The sequence below is a fragment of the Candida orthopsilosis genome, assembly GCF_000315875.1.
Source record: "Candida orthopsilosis Co 90-125, chromosome 7 draft sequence".
In the NCBI taxonomy this organism is placed as follows: Eukaryota; Fungi; Ascomycota; class Pichiomycetes; order Serinales; family Debaryomycetaceae; genus Lodderomyces; species Lodderomyces orthopsilosis.
This window is the reverse complement of record NC_018301.1, coordinates 415315-431679: the sequence shown is the minus strand read 5'-3', so window position 1 is coordinate 431679 and position 16365 is coordinate 415315. Positions and strand designations below refer to the sequence as shown.

At 37.9% G+C, this 16365-nt stretch overlaps 8 protein-coding genes across 8 annotated transcripts; 4 read left to right on the top strand and 4 right to left on the bottom strand. All coding sequences in view use genetic code 12, as the record gives it.

The window, feature by feature from the left end:
* Positions 1 to 640: 640 nt before the first annotated feature.
* Positions 641 to 3658, bottom strand: CORT_0G02160 (Rad26 protein; the record flags this gene model as incomplete). Its single annotated transcript, XM_003870974.1, has 1 exon — positions 641 to 3658. The coding sequence occupies one exon, from the start codon at positions 3656 to 3658 to the stop codon at positions 641 to 643; it is 3018 nt and encodes a 1005-aa protein (XP_003871023.1).
* A 220-nt stretch (positions 3659 to 3878) lies between these two features.
* Positions 3879 to 5708, bottom strand: CORT_0G02150 (Dbp6 protein; the record flags this gene model as incomplete). Its single annotated transcript, XM_003870973.1, has 1 exon — positions 3879 to 5708. One exon carries the CDS (start codon positions 5706 to 5708, stop codon positions 3879 to 3881), a length of 1830 nt encoding a protein of 609 aa, XP_003871022.1.
* Positions 5709 to 5862: 154 nt separating this feature from the next.
* CORT_0G02140 (Rsm19 protein) lies at positions 5863 to 6135 on the top strand (the record flags this gene model as incomplete). The annotated part of the gene is made up of 1 exon (XM_003870972.1): positions 5863 to 6135. One exon carries the CDS (start codon positions 5863 to 5865, stop codon positions 6133 to 6135), a length of 273 nt encoding a protein of 90 aa, XP_003871021.1.
* Positions 6136 to 6219: 84 nt separating this feature from the next.
* Positions 6220 to 7548, bottom strand: CORT_0G02130 (Ptc6 protein phosphatase; the record flags this gene model as incomplete). Its single annotated transcript, XM_003870971.1, has 1 exon — positions 6220 to 7548. One exon carries the CDS (start codon positions 7546 to 7548, stop codon positions 6220 to 6222), a length of 1329 nt encoding a protein of 442 aa, XP_003871020.1.
* A 243-nt stretch (positions 7549 to 7791) lies between these two features.
* Positions 7792 to 9762, bottom strand: CORT_0G02120 (hypothetical protein; the record flags this gene model as incomplete). The annotated part of the gene is made up of 1 exon (XM_003870970.1): positions 7792 to 9762. One exon carries the CDS (start codon positions 9760 to 9762, stop codon positions 7792 to 7794), a length of 1971 nt encoding a protein of 656 aa, XP_003871019.1.
* A 665-nt stretch (positions 9763 to 10427) lies between these two features.
* Positions 10428 to 12365, top strand: CORT_0G02110 (hypothetical protein; the record flags this gene model as incomplete). Its single annotated transcript, XM_003870969.1, has 1 exon — positions 10428 to 12365. One exon carries the CDS (start codon positions 10428 to 10430, stop codon positions 12363 to 12365), a length of 1938 nt encoding a protein of 645 aa, XP_003871018.1.
* A 600-nt stretch (positions 12366 to 12965) lies between these two features.
* Positions 12966 to 13637, top strand: CORT_0G02100 (Vps21 late endosomal Rab small monomeric GTPase; the record flags this gene model as incomplete). Its single annotated transcript, XM_003870968.1, has 1 exon — positions 12966 to 13637. The coding sequence occupies one exon, from the start codon at positions 12966 to 12968 to the stop codon at positions 13635 to 13637; it is 672 nt and encodes a 223-aa protein (XP_003871017.1).
* Positions 13638 to 15375: 1738 nt separating this feature from the next.
* Positions 15376 to 16365, top strand: CORT_0G02090 (thiamine biosynthesis enzyme; the record flags this gene model as incomplete). Its single annotated transcript, XM_003870967.1, has 1 exon — positions 15376 to 16365. The coding sequence occupies one exon, from the start codon at positions 15376 to 15378 to the stop codon at positions 16363 to 16365; it is 990 nt and encodes a 329-aa protein (XP_003871016.1).

Here is a 16365-nt window from a genome sequence, read left to right as displayed (position 1 = left end):
ACTTCGTTTGAGATCCGGGAAGGAGTCTTTAGATGGGCTAAAATTATTTCGTAGAAAGTCACAATCAAACCCAAACATGGTGGTTACCCATCACAAGCATTCAACAAAAGTCCATTTGTATTGGGTTATCACCTGAAGTGATTCTGGCTAGAGGACTTTTCATGCCAAAGGAACTGAAGGTCGGTCTGTGTTCATATTGTAAAACTGAACGCGTAGGAAAGTTCAAGTTTCAAAAGTCATATAGATATTCACAGTGCTCATAACCATGGAAGGTGAAATTATACTCTGATGTTGCATTGGCAAGTTGATACTCTGAATAGTGTAATTACATTGTTTTGAATTACTTTATATTGTGCTTAATATTTACTCCTTGTTTTTGACTCAGTCGAGTTTTGTGTTATTATATGTCAACATGTTATTCCACAAATATGATATTTGACAATAGATTACCACTCTGTTTACAGTCTTCTATAAAAAGAAATGTTCGTATTTATTGGGAATGTATAGGCATGTGGCGTTGATTACTACTCATGTAGAAGTTCAACAAAAGAATCCCATGTTTACAGTTGCCTTTCTCCACTAACCCTACAACTCAAACGACAAAATAAAAGAAAGATTGATTAGCTCTATATACAGCCTGTTATTCCTCGGCTCTCCTTCTTAAATTATCCAAAATTGAGGAGGAATCTCTATCTCCAACTTTTCTCTTTTTAGCTCCAAACGTACCTTTCAATTTACCGGCACTTCCGAATTTTCCCGTCCAAGTGGGAGTGCCCACAGGCTTCTTCCTAGCCAATTTCCTTGACCTTCGAAGTGCTTCAGTTGCCTGGCTCACGTACTTTTCGGCCTCCTTTTCGGCAAACCTAGCCTCTTCATCGTTATAATTGAGAATCTCATCATGTTTTAGAGCACTATGGACTCCACTTTGGGCAAATATCCCCGCCATAATCCGGCTTTCATCGTTACTGCTTTCGGGTCTGTGCTCTTCTCCTTCTTCATATTGACCCAATCTCGAAACACCGGTTATCTTTGCAACTTGACTATAATCGTCATCATTTTCATGTCTTTTTCTTGTCAACGATGCAGATTTTCTCAACTTTGTGCCCCTGTATTTTTGCTCACTTCGAGCTTGAAACATGTCTCCAGTTTCAGTTCCCTTTTCGTCTTGATCTCCCAATGTGAACAAGTCGTGCAAATCATTATTTTTAAAAAACCGTCTTTGTTTCGGATCTTTCAAAATTTTGTTTTGCAAAAAGGTTTTGAAAATCTGTCGATGATAGATCTTCTCCTCAATTGAACCTGTCGTCATTAGTCTGTATATAGTAATATCCTTTTTCTGTCCCAACCTCCATGCACGTTCTCTAGCCTGAATGTCTGTTGATGGGTTCCAATCCGGATCATAAATAATAACTCTATCAGCACCAGTTAAATTAACCCCCAATCCGCCAACTTTCGTAGTAAGCAAAAACACATGTAGGCTGGGGTCGTTGTTGAATTCATCAACCAAATTTTGTCTTTGGGAAATTGCCGTGGAACCATCCATTCGTAGGTAGGTAAAGTGTTTCGATTCGTTATTGAGCAAGGATAAATTAGAAACAAACTTCTCCAAAATATCAAGCATTTGTCTGGTTTGACAGAATAACAAGGTTTTGTGGCCCTCATTTTGCCATAGCTGCAAGAGATTTTTCAAAACTTGCATCTTACCAGACTTCTTTGGGTCGCCATAGCTTGCCTTGTGCATTAGCGCCTCTCTGTATATCAAATCCGGATGGTTGCAAATTTTTCTCAACATGTCAACTCCCATAAGCACATTTCTTTTCCCCCTGAGAATGGAATTCAAGTCTTCACTATCAAGGAATTTCTCGTACAAATCTTGTTGCACTCTAGTTAGCTTGACAAAAAGTACCATTTCACTCTTTTTCGGCAAATCTTTAGCTACGTCATTTTTCAATCGTCTGAGCAAATAGGGTGAAATTAAGTCTCTCAACACGACTGCACATTTGTAAGCGGTTTTAACTTGAAGATTATTTGAATTTGCATAGCCTCCCACATTAATAGGTATGGAAAATTGTTGCTGAAACACAGGTAATGTGCCTAGCCTACCGGGAAAAACAAAATCAAACAATGACCACAACTCGGTTAGATTATTTTGGATTGGGGTACCTGATAAAATAATTCTGTTTACCGTCTTGATTTGTTTGCAAGTTAGTGAGATATCCAGGTCCGGGTTTCGAATCTTGTGGCCCTCGTCTAAAACACAATACCCCCATTCTTGTGGTAAAATATACTTGGAGTAGATCCGAAGACCAACATACGTAGTTATCAACACATGCCCCTTTTCGACAACTGTATTCACAATTTTCTGAGCATTAATTTGGGACTTTATTCCCCTGAGTGATTTTTTAGAGGTTTGCGGATCCCACGTTTCTAAATATTCTTCCATTTTGGCTTCACTTATTTTTGCATCATTACCCATTCCCGATCCAATGCTGTGTAGTATAACGCATCGAAGTGGTGGCCACCACCTATGGAACTCATTTACCCATTGGTTCATTACAGTCGCGGGAACAACAACCAAGACAGGTTTGTGCAAAAGACCCGAATAATGTAATCCAGCCAAAAACGATATGATCTGAATTGTTTTACCTAATCCCATTTCGTCTCCAATTATACCTCCAGTCTTTTGCGAATACAATTCCCAAAGCCACTGAACACATGTCTTCTGATAATCAAACAAAGACGGATATATATCACCGGGTAGTCTAAAGGAATCATTAAGTTTTGAGTCTGATATTGAGGGGTGTGGTTTAAACCATTCTTTTTTGTCATGATCATTGTCCACTTGTCTAAAAGACGATCTTTTCTTAACCCAACTCGCCAATCTTTTTCGGTAGTATGGTTCATTACCATCATCGGCATTCCGGATCTCTTCATCTTCAACTATCTCTTCTTCTATCTCTTCATTCTCGTCATCTTCCTCAGCTGCAATTTCCCCCTCTTCTGCAAGCAGATCATCATAAACATAGTCATCATCTGATACCTCATTGTCACTCTCTGATACCACTTTCTCAACATCCGACGCCTCAATTCCATCCTCTGATACCTCAATAACACCTTCATCTCTTACGGGTGCAGCCTTTTCTATTCTTTCAACATCCTGCTCGAATCCTGGCTTTCGCAAAAAGACGTGACTTTGTCTTTTATCTTCAGTGGCATCAACCAGTTGGAACGCGTTTTCATTGCCAAATGCTGTAATTTTACCTATTCTGATCAAGTAATCTCGCTCACTTTCGTCTGGGAGTCTTCCTCCACCACGGTCTCGATCCTCATTCCCACCTTTCGATTCTTCAAGTGCCCGCTTGTTCAGTTCTATTCTTGACTTGATGTCTTGTACATCCTGTTGTTTAACGCTAAGCTCGTTCTCTTCAAGCCACTGGATTTCGTCCTTGATCTTCTTTTTTTCACTGATCTTTGTACGAGGATGAGATAGTTTGGAGTTTAGTTGGTTAATGTGTTTCACCGACACGTTAAGACTTTTAATAGCTTTCTCTAACCTTTTTTCATCTTGCTCAACATCTTTAATTAAAAGTAGCTTGTTGGCTTTAATGGTGATTGAGTTTTCCAAATCTGTCTGATCAAACACCTGAACATCAGTCATGGCATATTTCGTATGCAAGTTGCTTCTAATTGGAGTTTGGTATTTTCTTGCAGCACAATTTTAATTTGCGCCATACTTTTTTATTGTGCGACACAACTTAGAGACAGCAATCGCATCGCTTACAAAATCTTGAATATATGTCATCAAGATAACTTAAATGGACTCTAATTGTCACAAATTGTGCGAGTACTACACTCGATTACTTTATATTATGTACAGCTCACATTACAGCTTGTTGTTGCAAATCCAACAATGCTTTTTGGTACACCTCTTCGTCGTGTTTAGTGATAACCTCACTCAATTTCAACTCCAACGGTTCAACTTCCTTATCACCACGACCAATATCCCTAGAAAACGTATTAAACCATTTCCGTTCACCTTTCCCAAATACAAAATTATAAGCGTTACCTGCGTTTTTTGCTCTCGCAGTACGACCAACTCTATGGACATACTCTCGTGATGAATTGGGCAAATCGTAATTAATGACATCGGTGATTGTGGTCAAGTCTATACCTCTGGCAATCAAATCCGTGGCAATGAGGATGTTTATCTTTTGGGTGGAGAAGTCCCTTAAAACTCGAGCTCGTACTGATGTTCTGTTGTTGGTTGAATTGATGAATGCTACGTTGATCAGCATTGAAAATGCATCCATAATGAGCTGCAAAAGCTTTGACAACCTGATACATGACTCATTTGACTTCGTAAATATTAGCACGTTGGAGAGTTTCTTCTGTGAAGCTAAAAATTTGGCAAGTATCAAGGGTTTTAACGAGTTTTTGGCCACACCATAATGAATGATAAATTCAGACAACAATGAAGGCACGCTAAACATTTCATTGACCAATTGCTCAGTATCGTTGACAATGATAAGTCTCGGCTTGTAAAAATTGAGATTGGATAGCTTCCCAGCATCAGTAGTCAATGTTGCAGAAAAAACCAACTTTTGTACTTTTAGGCTCCACCTTTCTGATATGTCACGTTTTTGCTGCTCATCAATTTTGTTGGTGAGTACCAGCGACCAATTTTGAAAAGATTGATTTAAAAGCCTATCTGCTTCATCGATGACGAGAAATCTCAAGCCTGATAGGCTGATGGAGTTTATATTCAAATGCTCAACCAACCTACCTGGCGTACTTACCACTATATCAGGAACCATTTTTTTCAACTTTTCACTTTCTTCTTTGATTGATATATCATTTTTCAATCCTACTACTGATAAATTTGTACCCTGGGATAGCTGTAGCATTGTAGTTTTCACTTGATTAATTAATGGTCTAGTTGGAACTAGCACAATTGCTCTCACTCGAGGTACGACTCTGTCGTGTAATGCTTGGACTATCGGAATAGAGTATGCCAAAGTCTTACCCGATCCAGTGGATGCATTCACTAGTATGTCCCCAAACGCATCTGGTCGCCTTTTATTGGCTATAATTTCAGGTATAATCGTTTTGAGAACACTCACTTGAACAGCAAATGCTTCGTTAAAGCCATGTGATTTAAGATTATTCAATACAGTTTCATCAACCCCTAGGCCTTGAAAAGAAAGCTTCTCATTCGGTGTCACATATTGAGGTGTTGTTAACCAGTCTAAGTTCTTTGAGTATTGCGACGTCGACGTAAGCTTCTTATCACGAGGTAATTGTGGTTGGGGAAGTGGAGCGAGGTCTTGTGTGTCCACAACCTCCTCCTTTTCGTCTTCAGATACAGACTCACGTTGCCCTATTGTAGTTGTTGACTGCTTGAACTTGTTGAATACTGCTTCATGCTTGGACTCATACAGGGGATCACCATTTGGTTCTGGACCTTCCATTTCCACGTCTGATTCTTCACTGACTTCAAATCTTGCCTCTGTTTTCTCTATAATATCATCTGAAATTTTGCTTCCCTCTCTGTCGTCATCGCTACTCTCGTCATCACTTTTACTGAGTTCTTTTGCATCATCTTGTTCATTTTCACTTTCACTTGACTCCGAGGCCTCCTCTCTTTTCCTTTTTGCATTCAGGACAGATATAGACGTAGGCTCATCAGGGTCGTACCGAGTGCCAAACATCACTATTTACAGGTGAGATATTTCAACTATTCCTTATATCTAGCAGCTATAATCAAAGGTGTCTCATCAAATAGATGATTGAAAAAAAAAAAAATTACATCAACTTTGTGCTGAACAATTACTATTACAAGAACCACCCCCATTAAGCTACGGCATGCTCCCTTCATTACAAATACTAAGCAGATCGGTTTGGAAAGGACCTCATATTGTACCTTTACCAATAGCAAAAGCTATACAAAACAAATCGAGTATCAGAACAAAAGCACGTAATTGTACAATAATACCACAATTTGTTGGACTTAAATTTGAGGTACACAATGGGAAAGATTACGTCGAGGTCGAAGTCACTGACGACATGGTAGGGTCAAAGTTGGGAGAGTTTGCACCAACTAGAAAGAGATTCATGTACAAATACTCCAAGAATTAGAACACACCGATTTCAATCAAGGCTAGCCTTTTGTATATAAGTAAGTCGAGCTGTATCTATAATATAAAAAAATCTAATCTCTTATCAACCACTATTACGCCTTGGATTGTAATCGTCTAGCCTTTGCTGCCTCAACTCCCCTGTTCTGTCAATATTTGGCCAGTTACCCCATCCATTCAATCTAATCACTAATATAGTGGCATTATCATCACCTCCAACATATTCAACAAAGTTGATAACTTCCTGAGCACAGAATTGTGGAGTAGCCTTCACATGGCCCTGTCTTTTATAATGTGTCATTATAATATCAGCAATTTCTTGATCAGTCAATACATTAGTTACTCCATCTGTACACAAAATGAGAAAACACTCATCACCACCAAGACCACCAACAGTATACTTCTTGATCTCGTCCTCGGTTAGCTTTTGGGATATTTCCCTAGAGTCTCCGACAATTAACTGTGTCACTTCCGGCTCTGCAGTGACACCCATTTCCTTATAACTGACGTCTCCAAATGCCCTTGTGTTTGCTAGAGCTATGAACCGTTCTTCTCCAAAAGAGTCAGTCATGAAAAAATTAGCCGCGTATCTTCGAAGTCTTTTGCTTTCCAATGGGTTCAGAGGGTGGTGATCCACTGTCAATGCATTTGCTATCCCATTCTTGTCAACTAATATGGCTCTAGTGTCACCCACGTGGGCAATCGTTAACAAAGAAATAGTATTTCTGTTGAAGTAGTAATTTTCAATCACGGGTAACGACTTCACTGGGTTATTGTAAATAGTTTGAAAAAATGCCGATGTACACGTTGACCCCAGTTCTTGCTCCTGTTGGAAGAATTCGTAATCTGTATTAAGGAACGAAAGGGGCAACCTAAATGCTATATCGTTCTTTTCAAGGTCCTTTTTGAAGCTCTTAATGGGTAGTTTACTAGCTTGCCATGTGGCGAATGTCTTTTCTCGATGTTTGTACCAGCGTTTCCAATACCCACCTACATTTTTAGCATACTTCTTGACTAAATCCTCTCTTGCTTTCTTCTTTTTCACCATTTCATCACTGCATTCAACATTCAAAGACAAGTTCTCAGCTAAATATTTACTGCATTGATCTCCTCCATGTCCGTCAAATATATTGAAATTGAATACCTCTTTATCCCTAATTGTCAACACGTTGGCATTGTACTTGTCCTCATTATAAGGTCGATTGACTCTACTTGTAAAATGACCCAAATGAGATGGACTTTTGAGTAGCTTCACGCGTAGTCTCCCTTCAAGTTTGGGCTTTTCAGTGTCTGGTGGTATTGAGGAGGATCGGACAACGGGTGTAAATACCACAGAATCAGAAATGTATCGGCGTGATATTAGCGAGGTGCGCTCTTTCACTATGCGACATCCTTGAGCAAATACAATTGACATGTAAATAGATGAAAAGAAGGGGTGACCGGTTATTGTAATTATGGATTGGATATTGTAAACAGAATTTCAAATTCAAAAAGTGTTCGATTTCGGCTACAGTGAAGTTTACAAATGCTCTTTTGAGTTTTGTGTTACAAGTTAAAAGTGCCGTTCCCAACTAAGCGCATAATTCAAAACCCCATAAAAAGTATTACCATACCCAATACGTACAAGCTAGATTGTATTTTTATTAATGTATGTGCACTACAACACTAGATTCTCATTCGCATCATTGTCATAGTCAAAATCATCTAAAGGTTCATCTCTATACGGTCTTTGTGGAGCTCTATTTCCACTCCTATCAAAAAATCCACCAAAAGTATTACTGATTCTTCCCCATAAACCACTTGAGGGTGCATTCAACGTACCATTGTAATAAACGGGTTCTTCATCAGGTGTATTGTCAATTCTATTAGCTAGCGAGTTGTTGAACTCCCTTCTTCGTCTTTCGTAGTTAGCGTCTGCTGGATCCAAGGTGCTGACGTTATCGGTGCTGCTACTGGTTAAATGGAAAGGACGTAACTGCATCTGCCGACGTGACATCTCCCTAGACACTATTCTCTTTGCTTCAATAATTATCAAGTCTGATCTCTTATTCAAATCATCATTGTCATGTTCTTCGTCTTCGTCAAATAAGATCCACGAGTCATAAAGATCACCAAATCCAAGTTTTTTTTTGACTCGATCATAGACATGAAACATGGCCAACAAAACAGGGACTAAAATCAACCGTGGAATCCAATTGTTCAACAAGTTGAACAACCCAGTGAGATGTACTGACTGACCGTACCATTTTTCAAAAATGGACTCTCGACTAACAAACAACGTTATGAAATTATAGCTCAAGGGGATTGTCAATCTGGCGATATACATGGCATACCAACAAGCCAGTACAGGGTCGGAATTACGGGGAACCAAATGATACATATTGAAAATCTTCAATTGCGTTAATGAGTTCAATGCTGCAAATAACATGTACGAAAATGTAATGCAAGAAATTGCAAATTGTAAAAATGAATGATTGTGAATATCTGTCGAGTAGACAAATGCATTCATCAAGGACATCCTTGTCGAATGGAAGAACTCAGACTGCAAAATCACAAGCGATGCCAATCCCAAAATAGCTGCTCCAATTTTGTTGGATATAGGTCGAAGGTAGTACCAATAAATAAAGTTATACTTGGGACTCCACAACACACGATGATTGTCCACCCTAAATACCAATTCTCTCGAGGAAACAGAATTTAACACATCTTCCAATCGTAGAATTTTGGAAATCATTCTGTTAAACTCCGATTGGTAACCAATAAGTCTATTTAAGTTCAGATTGAACAGCGAATTTAAATTTGTCATAAACTGGTCGTTCAACTGATCGCGATTTATGACTGTATTATCATGCAAGTACTGCTTCTCTACCTGCTCTCTAATATCACCCGGTACCGAGTCATATAAGTTCAAAATCCAATCACGATATTTGAAATCTTCGATTGATTCACTAGTATAATTTTGCTTCAAGACAATCACTTTTAACACATCCTCTCTAAAAGTAATCTTTATATCTTCTAATTCGTCAACAAGTTTAGGAAGTTTTAGGTAATGGTGATTCAAATCATTGACAACTGACCCTTGAATCCACTTATTTCGAGGTATACTGATTAACCCATGTCCCATTAACCAAGTGGCCAAGATCAAGGAGTACACGTGTGAAATAGCAATAATCATCAATTTCAAGTGATTCAAGTTGAGTCCCACTTCAATCAACAAGTAGATAAGGCCAACTAACGAAACTGATATCATGATAGCTTGGAATTTCAAATTTTCTCTAATCGCATCTTTGAGTTTGCCATATGTGTCATGATGTCCCGATCTATAAAACTCCAACAACATGGGTAATATGATCCATGTAAGAAGGAAAGTAATCCAATAATTTGATTTCCAAATGTATAAAATAATAGAATCAGGTAATCCAAACCAGGTTATTTCCTCAGTCAGTTGAGTGTTATGGGAAACGTAATCCAATGGTAGGGTGAATATGATAGATAACGGAATGTATATACCCAACGTCAATGGTAAAGTCAAGTATATGGGGTACTTAAAGACATTAATGTGATATCTTATCCCTAGTAGTGAAAGAAGCAATATTAGGATGTAGCATACGGTTGGTGCGATCCACATCTCTCCCTTCTGAATCGATTTTGCTCCGGGTTAATAATTATTGACTTGAGCTGTCGTATAATTGGTTGAATGTGGCTTAGATTGTTGTGTTTGAAACGTCAAGATCGCGAGACTTCAAATCCCATAAACGGATTTTCATAATTTTGTTTGTCGGATCTCTATTGCGTGTCTTTGAGGGGGTCACCAACAATCTTGCAACATGTTACAAACAAAACACCCCGGACGAAGTATTCTCATAACGAGTATAAAAATTTACTTTTTAACTGACTGCTATTGGACACGCGCGGGGTCTTGTAAGTACCCGTAGTAGCCTTGTTCATTATTTGTGACTTTTCCTTAGGTGATCTATTTTCAAGGGAAACTTACATGATAAGCAGAGTGGGGTTATTGTACCCCCTTGGCATCAATAGAGGTCCAATAGCAGAATCTGCTTCTTGAGACGAGCCTAGGTTACTTCTATATACTCACTTCTTGTTGTACTATGATTTATAATATAGATCACGTGCACGGATATAGATTATCCGCGCATCGGTTATAAAGCAAAACTCCTTTTATGTGTAACTCCCTAAAAAATCACCCATCAACCATTCATAAAAACCCTGTTCTTTTTGGACACTTAAAGTTGGTACAGTATTTGATTCTACTACACAAGTCTAGCATTTACAATGTCAGAACTAGAACAAATCCCGGCATCAGTTTCAGAAGTTGATCTTTCACAAGAGGCTCCTCCATATGAAGAGGCTACTGCCGCTGCAGGAGCCACCACCAGCAACGACACCGAATCCAGTCCTTCATCTCCCACCAAACCCAAGAAGAAATCAGTTGGATTTGCTCCACCACCAGAAGAAGATTTACGTGAATACCACAAGTATTTGAAGCAAAAAGAAGAAGCAGAATTGAAATCATCTCCCTTTCATAAAATCCCTCCTGAACTTGCTTACTTGGAAAAGAAAAATAAACAAGCTCCACCAAAGCCGATAGATCAAACACCAAAACAGGCTAAACCAAATAGTAGATTGAGATTATCCGATTTACCTGATTTGAGTAAATTGAAATTTTTTGATGTCAAAGATCTTTCTGTACAGAATAAGGAGACTGAATTACAATTTCATTACACAACCATTGATTTACCACCATCTTCAGGAAGTGTTATTGTTGACATTAAATATGGATCTTTGAACTCATTCGATTTGAGTAAAGTTAATCAGTACTTGTTGAATATGAGTAATGTGAAGGTGGTGTTGGGTTATGAGTTTGCCGGTGTCGTAACCAATGTTGGATCCTCGATGCAAAAGAAATATGCAGTGGGTGATTATGTGTTTGGATTGATTGACCCTACTTCGAGAAGGGGTGCATTGTCATCTAGTCAAATCATCTATCCTGGTAGAGATGTGTTGGTTAGAGTTGATGAAGGGGTCTTGGATCAGTTGGAAGACATTGATATTGATTTGGATGCAAATGATGACAACAAGGCATTTGAAGTAGGAGAAGAGGAAGGTGAAGAGGAGAATGCAGATGTAGCAAAGTCATTAGAAACATCTCAGCCAACTGAACCAACGAAAGAATCTGCCACCGACTCCAATATTGGTGAACCAGCACTTAAAACGAGCAGACTGACATTAGAGTCTAAGAAGGTAGATTTGCCATCATTGGCCAAATTATCTGCCATTTCCTTACTTTATAATCGAGCAAAACAAATGCTTCAACTGTTGAATACCAGGAACAAGAAAGTCAACATCTTAATAAATGGTGCAGACACTGATATTGGGTTGACTATTATACAGGTGCTTTTGGCAGAATATCAATTTGAATTCTTGAGCCTTATTCTCGTTATTCGAGAAAAGTCACTTGATTACATGGATAAATTGATTGCTCGATTTGAAAAAAAGTATTATGACCCATCAACAATTAAACGATTAAAGTGCATTCCATTTGATGTTGTGAATGATGGGCTTTATTTCCCTGGTGAAAAAGTTCCTATAAGTTATAAAAAACCCGATTTCTTTGCTACTGAAGTTATTGATGCTTTGTTAATACCCCATAGTAATGAACTCATTGATAAATCGAATGTCAGTGACTACAAGTTGGACTTGTTTATTGATTTAATTGGATGCAAAAAGTATTTCCAATCGACATCAACCAAGTTGCATGAAATTGAAACGCTAAACTTGCCATTCAAACAACATATTTCTACATCAATTGAAAATTTATTTGATGCTAACACAAAGGAACCTTTCCTTACTCGTATTCTTAAGCCCAAGAAATTAGGATCGGCTGTAGTTAGTGGATGTAAATTTACACTAAAGGAACCAAGTTATAATATTGACAAATTGATAGATTTTAGTGAACAAGGTGTGTTGAATCCATGGACTAGTAAATGGTCAAGTAATATTTTGAATAATTGGACATCTTATAATTACTACGAAGAAATTTATTTGAAGATTAAACAAAAGTGGGCCGAACAAGCACTTCAATTGGTTCTTGATGATAAATTGAAATTTAAGATTGATAAAGTTGTGGATTGGAGAAAAGATTATAAAAAATATGTAAAAGCATTGAAAGAGAATGATGGAAAGATAATTCTCGAAGTGGAAGAATTCTGATACTTTGCTTTCTTGTTGTTTACACGAGGGAAGATGAGATACTTTACACTCGTTTTTTATGGAGTTTATTTCGTTTGTACTTTTTCTATGGAACCAAGGTGGATAATGTTATATATACCCGTTTTAAAGAAATCTCACTGAATAAGACTGCGGTCTAGCCTTGTAGTGCTAGTGCAAAGGACTACTAACTCGGTAGATAAATGAATCAGTGTATAGATTATTAAAGGGTAGTGTAAGTTGGGTAAAAAAATGCTTGATTTGGAAATCGGAATTAAAATTAAAGTCACAAATAAATGATTAAGAAAGAGATACAAATGTTGGCAATCAAACAAATTTAATATCACACACACTCTTATCAGAACCATTATTTAAATCATCCAAGTTAATATACCACACACACACACACACACACACACACAATCGGTTAGTAAGATCGCTAGTTAGACGTACACAACTAGCTGTTTAAATATATACATACATACACATTTTACTTTTCATAATTATTGTTAATACTACTACCACTACTACCAGTTAGCAGACATCGCCACCCACCTCCACCACCTATTACGTCATTTTTTCCTTGAATTCCGAATTATCTAAATGAGTAGTAGCCATCCACAACCAGCCACGTCAGTCAAGCTAGTGCTACTCGGGGAAGCAGCCGTTGGAAAATCCTCCTTAGTATTGCGGTTTGTGTCCAACGATTTTCAAGAAAATAAAGAACCCACTATTGGAGCTGCATTCTTGACGCAAAAATGTACCATTGGTGATCGTACCATCAAATATGAGATTTGGGACACTGCAGGACAAGAACGGTTTGCGTCACTAGCACCTATGTATTATCGAAATGCCCAAGCTGCTATTGTGGTGTATGATATAACTAAACCGGCATCATTTGTCAAAGCTAGACATTGGGTTAAAGAACTACATGAACAAGCAAGTAAAGATATTACTATTGCTCTTGTTGGGAACAAATATGATTTAGTTGAAGATGAGCCTGAGGATGGAAATACGGGAGAAGGAGACCAAGAGTTGTTGAGGAAAGTAAGTAAAGAAGAAGGACAAGCATTGGCTGATGAAGAAGGCTTACTCTTCTTTGAAGCTAGTGCAAAGACGTCTTATAATGTTAATGAAGTGTTTGTTGGGATTGGGGAGAAGATCCCCGATAATAATAAACAAGGTGGTAGTGCTGCAACCAACAATGGAGAAGTCAATGAAAATAGAATTGATCTTAGTGTTGAGAACAGGAAATCATCCTCCCTGTGTTGTTAAGGAGTAAAACGATAGTACAATATATGTATACTACATGTGATGAAAGATACAACGATTGATATAGGTCTTATCCGTTTTGAATCGTAGACCCGTTCTCTTCTGTAATTCAACAGTAAGCCGCATTAGGCTCTCTCGATCATCAGAGTACAGATTCCACATTGCCATAACAGGATATATCGAAAGATCATGTACAGAGGAAGGCATACATTGAGAGAAAATAAAGCATTGTGCTTTCATATAGCAACACCATCATGATGCCGATCCTTTTCATCCTTTCCAACAACACTTCCCGACTTCAACACTTCCATCGGCTGCGTCTCCAAATCAAGGCATTCCAGATACGAGATTTTGGCCAGACCAAGCACCCTTGTTTCCAAAGAACGTCAACAACAGCAAGCTTCCGTGTTTGAGGAGTCAATATTAGACTTCACTATTCACGCTACTTTCCGCTCGTTTGCATTCATATTCTGAACCAAACTTGACTTCATTTGAAACACGTTTCTTCGTAACTTCAAGGTACAACATCGTTACAAAATATCCTTTTGTTCTCTATATTAGTCTAACTGAATTACAGGCAACTGTTTGGAGCAGTACTTTTGTAGTTTGTGTATCTAGGCTACCATTCAGGGTTCCCAGTTGCAAGAACTTGAGTATCAATTGTACCAAATCACAGCAATAAATTCAGTGGGTCTATATATATGGTCAATATGTTAGTCAATTCCTTACCGCAGGTGGTTTTGGGGGTCTTGAGGGCAAAGCACCGCTGACTTTAATCCCGAACCATGCATCTCCTAGAAGAAAATCGTCTTCATAGTGGTCAATTAAATGAAGTAGTACCTCTTTGTTTTTTTCCTTTTCGGATAGTAGGCTTGATCTGGGCATGAAACTTGTGGTGTGATATCTTTTGAATTTGAGATAGTGAAGTAACCTTCCCATTATTTTGAACAGTTTCTTCCACATGACCTTTTTAAACTCACTTTTGCTGCAAAGACGTGTTTTCTCGTATTCATTAAACCTTTTATAGTTGCTACAATTCAATTAACAATTCACTATTCCTTCCTCGTAGATGCTCTCGTAAACCAAATTAGACTGGCTTCTTAACCTCTTTGCTTTGCAATCTTGTTTGATTCGAAATGCCTAAACACTTGAGTACACCTTTCGTTGAGATGCATATTTATGGCATGCCCCTTCTTTCACTTTTGTTGACGTGTCAATCAATGGATGGCATGAGGTGACTAGTTTCAACAAATTTCACTCCTTACTGATGTGAAAAAGTGGGATTAAGACAAAAACCTATTCACATATTTGAGAATAAAATGAATTGAGTATATGAGTTTGGTCAAATTTCCGAACGATTGCAAATTACACCCAAGATGAATTACAAGAAAGTCTATCAAAGGAGACTTAATTTCCCTAGTTTCTTTTATTATGTTTATAGGACCTTCAGAAATATATGTTGTTTTCATTATATTAACAGATTTACAATCAATAAGGTACAATACGTCTTTATTAATTTGAGGTTGACAATTCTTGATTGAAGAAGAAGACCCTGATCTTTCGCTTCTTCATTCACAACGAATGACGGAATAATATACACTTACAACATATTCAACTCAATTTGCATTGGGTTAAATTATGGTGTGTTTCGGGATCTAGCTCATCCTGACTCACATTGGTCGCACTACACTTACGAAGAAAAAGTAACTATACGAAACCGCACCAAAAGATTGCCTTCTTAATGTTTAGTCAATTCACACGAAGCATATTCAAACACAACATCTCCAGCACCACTAACAGAGCAATGTCGATTCTAAAAGTAGCTTACATCCCGGAGCATTTCTCAACCCCATTGTTTTTCGCTCAACAACAAGGTTACTACGCAAAATATAACTTGTCAATTGAGTTTGTTAAAGTGCCAGAAGGTAGTGGTCGATTAATTAATCTTTTAAATAATGAAGAAGTCGATTTAGCTATTGGATTGACCGAAGCATTTGTTGCTGATATTGCCAAAGGTAATGATAAGATCAAGTTATTGGATACTTATGTGCAATCACCATTGTTGTGGGCAGTTAGTACTGGGTCCAATCGAAATGAGCTTAAGAATGTGCAAGATTTAGCCAAGTTTGGTAAAATTGGTATTTCACGTATTGGAAGTGGTTCGTATATTATGAGTTTTGTATTGGCACATCAATTGGGCTTTGACAAATTTAATGAATTCGCAGTCTGCTCTAACTTTAGAAACTTGCGTGATTCAGTGAATAAGAAACAACCAGAGGGTGGTTCTACTAGCTATGAAATTAGTGATGCATTCATGTGGGAGTACTTTACTAGCAAAAAGTATTATGACTCAGGAGAAATCAAACAAATTGGAGAAATATACACCCCTTGGCCATCATGGGTTATAACTGCATCAACTAAAGCAGTCACCACTAAACAGCAAGATATTCACAACTTCATATCGTCGGTAAATGAAGGTATTGAGTATTTCAACCAACATATTGACGAAGCGGTTGATTATATTGCATCTAATTTGGATTATTCTGCTGAAGATGCTCGTCAATGGACGAAAACAGTACAGTTCAATGATAAAGTAGGACAAAATCCATTGGATTGGGAAAAGATTGTCGTCAAAACTACTAATGTTTTGAAAGATGCTGGTGTTTTACAAGATAGTGATGATGTTATAGGGAAGAGATTGGATGAACATGTCCACAAGACTAACATCTGA